General features: G+C 40.2%; 1 protein-coding gene across 1 annotated transcript; it reads right to left on the reverse strand.

Moving 5' to 3' along the window:
- Positions 1-220: 220 nt before the first annotated feature.
- Positions 221-4,134, reverse strand: LOC105841077 (GRB2-associated-binding protein 2). Its single transcript, XM_012688194.2, has 7 exons — positions 4,048-4,134; positions 3,459-3,587; positions 3,212-3,392; positions 2,615-2,896; positions 1,760-2,542; positions 1,532-1,674; positions 221-1,431 (listed from the first exon to the last, which is right to left on the reverse strand). The coding sequence occupies exons 1-7, from the start codon at positions 4,132-4,134 to the stop codon at positions 1,186-1,188; spliced, it is 1,851 nt and encodes a 616-aa protein (XP_012543648.1). The 3' UTR covers positions 221-1,185.
- Positions 4,135-9,165: the final 5,031 nt, after the last annotated feature.

Below are 9,165 nucleotides of genomic sequence, written 5' to 3' on the forward strand. Positions count from 1 at the left end.
AAACTTGAACTTCCTATTATAAAAGCTTAATTTGCATACTACATGGTTTGACAAATTTCCGTAAACTGACGTCCCTTTATTCTTCTTGTATCGAGGCTTTCGGTTTATCTTCACAGTGGAGTGCGCAACAGAAAAGTTTTCATGAATATGTCGTAAAATGCTAAAATGGTAATTGGAATTTATTTATGAACATTTCATAAAAGAATTATTAAAACGTAAATTGTGTTGTGTAAAATGACAATATATTTTTAATGCAATTCTTTTCTGGATAATTTTCACAGTCAAAATCTGAACTAAGGTATGCATATTCTATGTACGAATATATTAGATTAGGCACTATGATAAAAGAATTTACATAATATGTATTAAAATCCAGTAGTATTCTCAAGATTAATGTAGTGTAACCAACATATTTCTGTAAATGTACTGTAAATTTAACCTAATCGCCTTGGCGACGCGGATTTCGTTGCAACATGATAAAAAAAATATTATATATCATTTCATATATAATGCTAAAAATAGAATATCTTAAAACGAACAATATTACAGTTTTAATTATTCGTTGCACATAGTTAATGATACAAATGCCCCGCGCGCACGTTGACTTTCTATATGTAAAACTAATACATAAAACCATATTGTACCCAAAGATAAAAGAATCCCAAGGAATCTTGTACCCAAAGAATCTTGATTTAAATAATACTTTGCTTAACCAATCAAATTTCCCGTCGAGACTACTTCTCGACGAGACTATCGACACTTCTGTTTATCACTCTCGCCGTTCGTTTTCCTTTATACACAACATTACATTTTTGGTCCATTTTATATTGCTTTACAATATAACTCAATGTATTCAATTCCCTCTTCTAACTGAATAGCAATTTGTAACACTAATCGTCGCTACGTAAAAAGAAAACGATATACTCGTAAAAGAAAACGGTGGATACATTATCTGTAAATGTTTTTTTTATATGTACCGCGTCGATACCATCGATGATTTTTTTCGTCCAAATTCGCTCATTTCTCGCACAGTACAAGTTTAATATGCTACTCTAGTATTAAAAATAGGAAGAAATTCTCTCTTTTATCTAACATAGCAAAAAGTCCACACATGCACACACATATATACATTGCTTAGTTACATTCGTAATCTACGACTCGTGTTATACACCAATTCACTACTCCCTATGTCAATTCATTCGTGGACTGTTTTCTTTCTTCCTCCACTCGCTGCCGAGTGCGATTGAAAGCCTCTGTCTTGACGAAATCCACGGTTTTGTACACTGTTGTATTCGGGAGAGATTGTGCGGGTGGTAACGCCGAGGAATTAAAGCTCTCCGTCGCTTCCAAGTCAAGATCCAGATACTGCAGTACCACTAGGCGATTGGATGACGCCGGAATGAACGTGTTGCGATCTTGGTAATAGTATATCTGGAAATTGACATTATGCATAATGTATGAATTCACACGTATCGTGGCCACGTCATCATGGCTAAGATTACGCGCGCTTCTTAGAATTCGTTTTACGAACCTCTTCTTTGTCTTCGAATGCGGTATTGTCTTCGTCCGACGTCGATTGGTTACGCGTCGAGTGCATGTGCGACGGGGGTGTCGGACTGGGCGCCGCCCGCATTCTTCCTCTTCCAGGAGGAGATGCTAATTGCAGATGAGGTGCTGCGAGAAAAATTATGCGTTGAACATATTTTTCTTGCGCGTCGTAAAAGAAAAAAAAAGAGAAAAAAGAAAGAAAAGCCTCTACCTTCCACCGGTGATTTGTTCAACGACGGCTTCAGCTTCCTGTTAATGCTCGGCGGTTCGGCCGGAGAGTGCTCGGCGGAGCTTACATCGTGTAGCGTTATTATCGGACCCGGTGACGGTTCATTGCTCACGATAGACATCGAATCGCTGGTTTTTCTGCCCGGCTTTAGCTCCCTGTTGACCAACGGGGGAGGTGGTGCTATGGTGGTCGGTATCCCACTCGGACAACTGCCGTCTCGTACGAGAGGGCTCGGTAGATTCGAGTACGTCACTGTGGTCGCAGTTTCAGAGCGCGGACTTGACGGCTCGTCCTCGTGGAAGTCGTAGCGAAATACGTTCTGCGTCTCGTCGTTGATGGTACTCGGCGCAGCGTTCGAGTATAAGTGTTTCGACGACTGATCGACCGCCACCGTGTTATTTTCGACGGTCGCTTGAGCCATTTGCGGTTGATGAGACCTAGGAAAATCGTACGATTCGTCGGTGACGGCACCCATTGTGGCAGCGGCAGCGGCTGCGGTAGCGGTAGCAGCAGCAGGTGTTGTCGGCGCTGACGTCGCTGGGGTGCTCGGTTTCGAGCTCTCAGTGGCACCGTCTAGATTCAGGTAATTATGACCGGGATTTTCGGGTAACATGTGAGGCGGTTTTGGTGGTCTGGGCGGTGCTGGTAACTTCTCTAAGGCTGGTGGCACCGCGGAATCGACGATTCTGAGCTTGCCGAAGCGTTTTCTCACACTCCATGAGCCGATCTCGTGATCGCTAGGGCCGTGAGGTTGTCGTGCATCACCTATCACAATTTTACTTTAATAAATAAGAAAAACGAATTAAATCACATTGTTAAACATTGTTAAACACTCACCGGTTGAAGGAAGAGTGTCCCAATTCGGGTTCGTTACAGACGCCGTCCACTCGTCGTCGGTGAAGACGCTCTCGGCATCCGTCGTTGTGGGCGACCGCGGTGGTGAGGGTGCCAATCTTCTCGGGGCGTCGTAATGCTCGGGTCCCTGTCCAAGAGCCGAATTCAGAGAACTAGTGTCGTTGAGCCGACGACCGGAAATGCACTCGCTAATAGGAATGTAGGGACCAGAGATCGTGCTAGTAGGTGAAATTGGCGGGGATTCTTGAGACTCGTATTGAAACACTGAAAGAAAAACAAATTAATAGTAAATAGTAAACTCGATATTAGAATTATAATTAAAACTTAGAATTGGCAAGTAAGAATACTGACTTACTCACATATGCATTTAAATTACATAAAATAATCTTTAAATACAAACTCAAATACAAAAATCATTTTATTTATATTTGTAATACTAAAAAAAATTGATTTCGTTATTGTCAGAAATCATAATTCTATCCATAATTCTATTTACAATTTAATGCATTTTCTGTACATTTAATGCAAGAACACTATTAAAAACAAGGTAATAATGAGTTAAACTTGAAATTCTGTTACTTTGTTGTTCTTCGTCCTGAGTATATGCCTTCAGACTGCAAACTTGACAAACCGCATCCACCCATTTGTTCATGTCCACTTCATTCTCAGCGACTAAATAATAATTCCGCTTTGGTGTCTTTACATTAAACATGTACTGATATTTCTGTTTACGATTTTCATATCGAAGACCTGCGTCCACCTGTGACAGAGTATCAATGAGTATCCGTTAGTTCATTGGAAGTAATAAAGATAACGTGACAGATACCTGTTCACATTGATCTAGATCGATGCGACCCTTGAGTTTACGGCAACGTCTGTCGGTATAATACTCCAGGAAGTATTGACCAGGCAGCTCGCCACTGTGACGAAGGGCAAACCACCGCTTTCGCCATCGCTATTAAAAATAGATATTAAAGATAAGATATACCTTTGTCTCAAACCTAACATTAACCTATCAAAAATATGTCGATGTTCAGAATATCCGATAAACACGACCACGTCGCTTATCACGAAAATTGTACGTCTTTTCGGAAACGCGAGTTCCAAAAATGATTGAAGAGTAACGAAAAGAAAAAAAAATCTCGCAAATTCTCCTGAAATTAGGTTAGGTTAGGTTACGTCGAGGCGTAATTTCGTGCAAGCGACGAACGACAGAATTGTCGTCGCCGAACTGACGTTCAACCTGTTCACGAGGGAGAGATTAGGCAATGTTGTTCCAGAGTCCACCTCTTCCTCGAGAGGCTAAGTCTCTCGTAAAGATAGAAAGGGAGAGATTTGACGAGTCAGGACGTAAACAAAGGTCCAGGCCTTAAGATCTGATAAATAAGGTATCTGCTTAATACTTTAATACCAACCGCTCTCCAGAGCTTGGTAGGCGGCGATTTGATGAGCCATCCTTCGTGGACGATCTCCTGGGACATGGATGTCTTGAGCACTTCCATTCCTCCCTACACCCAGGTGACGGTGATCACGGTGGTCACGACGGTGCGATCGTACGCTCGTACGCTCGTACGCTCGTTCGCTCGCTCGCTCGCTCGCTCGTCAAGCAATCTCCGATCCGATCTTAGTGTGTCTCAGTGGCGCATCCTGATAAATGCGCGCGAGGAACCACCGACGACGACGACGACGCTCTCGTCGTTCATCTGTCTATTTTTGGCCCCCGACAGCTCAACACACGGAGTAATCGAGAAGAGTCCTTTACGTACGTGCAATGCACACCGTTGCACACGGTCGACTGTAACTCCCCCTTTCCGTCTCTCACGCTCCTTGCTCCGAAGTTCGAGCTTGCGTACGCATGCGCGCGATGGTACCGACACGCGGAGAAACGGAGAGCGGAGAGACCGACGCGGAGTAGCCCGCAACGGGGGACACTGCTGTTGCAGATCCTCGACGCACAAAGACGCGCGCACGAACAGCGACGGGGCCGCCGATTCTCCGTCTCGCCTCATCTCGTCCACCGACGGTTACCACCACCACCGCCACCACGTCGTTGTCGTGGCCACGCGTGCCAAGGCTCGCGCGAGTGATATGACATGACGCACACGGTGCCCACTCCGGGGACTGTCCGACGATGACAGTGACGTACGCGCCCCCGCGACCACCCGAATCCTCCGATTAGGCGTTGCCTCTCTGATATCTCTTGATACCCCTCTCTTTCTCTCTCTCTCTTGACTGATAGAATTGAAAGATAGAGGGAAAGGATCGCGCGTCCAATCAAGGACGAATAATCAGCGCCGCTGCAATTGCCAATCGCATCGAGAGGAGAAAGAGAGAGAGAGAGAGAGAGAGAGAGGAAATCTTCGCGCGGAGTCGGATCAGAAATCGAGGGTAACAGCGCGGAAAATCCTCCATCCTTTCGTCAATCCTCGCCCTTTCTCTTCTTCCATCCTAACGCGCGCCTTGTCGATTGTCGGCGCACGGCACGCACGGCATCAAGCGCCATCGCATTCACGATGTTCGGGAGTAAATCGGCGTCCTCTACCCCACCCCGTCGCGATCGCGGCCTCGCTTTCTCGCGCAGAGCGCCTTGGTATTCGAGAGATTTCCCTCGATCGCGCCTCCTCGATCTTTCGTCATTGGGAGAAGATGCGAAACGTTCCCGGAGGTGCATTCACCTGTATGTTCTTTTGCAGCGTTTTCCCGACCTCGGAGATTAACATTGATCGTCGCTCGGTTCTCTCCTGAGATGGACAGATGGAAAAAGATTTCCGGCTGATTACTTTGAATTTTTGATGATCTTTTTGACACAAGGAAATAATAGCGTAGAAATGGCATGAAAGCCAATCAACCGAAGTTTTCTCCAGTTGAAAAAAAAATTAGGTTGCAACAGGCTTGATTATCTTTTTCTTAAAGTATATACATAAGGCGTTACAATTTCAGTCGTAATATACAAATTATATTAATGACTGTAATAAACTATTACGCTCAACACATTAGAGATGTCCGAATTATTCGAATATAAACTATTTCAAAATTTCGAATTACTTATAGAAAATTAATTTGCATACCTCTACGTTAAATATCCGCTCCTTGTCAATTTTTTTTCGAAAGTTAATTTCTAATGAAATATTATTACTAATTAAGGGATGGCAATCGTGTTCACGACAGTCTGTAACGTTAACTCGGAGAAGTTTGCGTAAGGACGACTTCGATCAAGTGCCGATTAACTAAATTAGCGATCAAATCCAACTAGCAGAATCGCCTGAAGCAAAACTTATGCTTTATACCTCTCGTCTCCAATCTTCTTCTATTAAACAACAAAAATGTTAATAATTCTATTCACGTTAACGGAATAACATCATGTAATTTTAGTTAATCATCGGTTAAGCGGAATTTGATTGACGACGCTCCGGAATCCCGCGATTATATTTCTCGACTTCTAACAAAGGGCAAAAAAAGAAATTAATTGATTAGGCGATTTATGAATTTCACGGTATTTGGGTATAATGCTCCAGAGCCGTTTCATCGGCGTTGTTTTCCGAGCGGATGCCGCCGAGGAGTGCGTCGCAGCGCGGACTCGCGCGGAAGGGCAATGTCGCGCATAATCGCGGGGAATAGAGCGCTTAATTTGCAATTCAATGGGCCAACGCCGTAGACCGCGCCGATCGATATTCAAATCCGGTTTTCATATATCGCGCGGTAATCCCGCAAATCTAACGCCGACGAACGAGAAACGACGTGCGGAAGAACCGCGCGGGATAATAATTAATATTTAATAGTATGAACTAATTTCGCTTATTGTGATATCAAAAATATAAGGTTGCAACGAAGCTCTATGAAATAAAGAAAACAATAAAGTCTACTTATCAGACATATAAAATGTAAAATAGATTATTTGGCGTTTACTTATTTCTACAATATCTCTATGGCCATGCCTATAATACCTATGCATATTACACGTCAAATATTTTGATAAAAAAACTTGCTCAAGTATCCATATCCCTTTGCTTCACAGTGATAGCCTGATATATGGTCGGCATTCGTTTTTTTTTCTTTTCTAAGCGAATTAAAGTAAAAATAGAGGTTCAGAAGAAATCTTCCTTCCCACGGGTACGACCTTGTCGTGGTGGGAGGGCTCAGTACCCCGAGGGCTTGAATGCCTGTGGGGGAAGCTAACTGTACCCATTGCACTTATTAAGTTTGTTTTTTATTCCTGCACTGCTGCACTAGTGCAATAAGTAAGAATGAGAAAAAATATATTTGTCTTATTCTAACTTATTGCACCAGTGCAGCAGTGCAGGAATAAAAAAACAAACCTATTACGTCGTTGATCGTAAAATTGTGGTTCGTCGCGCCGTGTTAACGCGGTTCGGGAGTGCCGACCGATTGAATTGAAAACGAACCGTAGCCGGCTCGTCGTGTCGCGCGTTTGCTTCGGGAGTGTCGTTCAAGTAAATGGACTAAAAGGGCTGTCTAGTCTAATTAGTTCTACGCACGATCGTAGTATATTCGGTTATTCGCGAGTGTCCTGTGCAACGAGAGGAGGAGGAGGCCTGGGAAAGGCATTGGGCCCCGGCAGAGCAACTTTGGGGTGAGTATTATTATTTGCATAGAATTATTAGTTTTCTTTCTATTCAATTTTTCCTTGATAAATTATAAAGAATATAACGTCACGTAAAGTTTTACACAACTTTAATTTTATAAACTCTTCTTTTTTTTCGAAAAATATTGATTATACAATGATTATATAAATAATCGAAAAATAAAAATTTTAGACCCGTAACAATTATCTCTCATCTAATATTAATAGTCGCGAGCTCTGTTTTAATTTGAATTTAATTTGTACTTAATGAACACAAGTACAGAGTTGCCAGCTGTTTTTTTTTCAATAAATGTTTATTTCTGTCGTGGTTTAATGTAGACTTTGCATTTGTTTGTTATAGAATCATCGTAGCGACGTTGCTGAATATCTCTGCCGCTGCGCATCGATCGGTGAGTGATGAATAAACTTTTAAAATTGGAGTAATAGATCTGTGACAAAATTGTACTTCATATATAATGTAGAAATGTTTGCTATAATGCTGCAATAATAAATAACATTTAGATATCATATTTATTTCATGGATCTATTGCTTTAAAGTGGATTGACTAAAACAGATCAGGATTTAACATTTAATCCTGAATGAATGATATGCATTAACTTATCATGCATATTTAATTTATTAAATAATTTTTTTTCGACGCCGTCGCAGTCTCGGCGAGGGTTAGGTATGTGTTCAACATCATCAAATATAAATTACAAATATAATAAAAAATATATAATGTATCTTGCACGTATGCGCACAATTAGAAACTGCGCGCCGTTTCGTCTCTGATAAATTCCGTCAAATAACTAAAATAGAATAAAATAAATGCCGATCAACTAAATTTAACTATAAACTTGAAATGTTTTAAACTCCCTTTTAAAATTTTATTTCTTTCTGGGGTAATGACAGCCGCTATAATTAATCATACGAATAGGTAGAAATATTAATATATAGAAATATGTAAAAAATAAATAGGTATTAGAAAATAGATAGAAAACGGATAAGCAGAATACTCTATGTAAATAGATATACGAAAAAATTATGTAATTCAACGTGTAAATGCTTTTTTTAATTTTATAGAAACAATTTGTGTAATTAAAAATTATATGATTGTTGTTGTTATGATGTTATGTAATTAAAAATTATATACTAATACCCGATATATTACAGAAAATCAGAACATGATATACGATAATACATCACAATTTATTAAATTAGCATGTTAAATTTATATACTTTTCACTTTATATTTTCTAAATATTTTAATGTTTGTTCTTAATTTTCTTCTAATTTTGTTTCTAAACTTCATTCTTTGTTTATATCTTTATTCTTTAATACCAGAATATTTAATACAAATGGTGAATTTTAATATTGTTGTATTTATTTCGTCGCTTTTATGTAATGTGGTGAAAATATATTGTAAAATGTATTGTAAAATATTTTATATAATTTGTAATTTATTAATTTTATTTTTAATATTTGATATGAGATAAATTCTAACTTATATAAATTGTAATAAATATATTGTAAAATTATACTGTATTCTTTATGCATTTGCTATAAATTTATTTTACTATGTTGTATTATTGAATTATGTAACAAAAAATGACAATAAAATAAAGAAAACACATTTAAAGAAAAGAGGACCGTTGACTAAGAATCGACGGGGGTGGTGGAGGGACGGGTACGACCTTGTCGTGGTGGGAGGGCTTAGTACCCCGAGGGCTTAGTACCCCGAAGGCTTGAATGCAGGGGCCACAATCGAAAATGGATTTATTATATTAAGGGTTCCTTCTTATTAGTAGATGGCGTTACTGATGTGACAAATACATTAAAAATTTATATCAGTGATATGTAGCATTATACTAAGATTAAGCATTATAATAAGAAGGGAGTTGACAATGGTACTCGGAGGCGCTCCTCTTGGGCTCTTGATACCCGCTCTGC

Source organism: Monomorium pharaonis, unplaced genomic scaffold (assembly GCF_013373865.1).
Source record: "Monomorium pharaonis isolate MP-MQ-018 unplaced genomic scaffold, ASM1337386v2 scaffold_284, whole genome shotgun sequence".
NCBI classification, from domain to species: Eukaryota; Metazoa; Arthropoda; class Insecta; order Hymenoptera; family Formicidae; genus Monomorium; species Monomorium pharaonis.

What these genes read in the sequence shown, in the direction of transcription:
- LOC105841077 (XM_012688194.2), bottom strand. Translation starts at nt 4,134, where the DNA reads ATGGAAGTGCTCAAGACATCCATGTCCCAGGAGATCGTCCACGAAGGA. An exon ending in ATCTAGATCAATGTGAACAG is followed by an intron (nt 3,393 to 3,458) that starts GTATCTGTCACG and finishes ACTCTGTCACAG; the next exon opens with GTGGACGCAGGTCTTCGATA. An exon ending in GGACACTCTTCCTTCAACCG is followed by an intron (nt 2,543 to 2,614) that starts GTGAGTGTTTAA and finishes AAATTGTGATAG; the next exon opens with GTGATGCACGACAACCTCAC.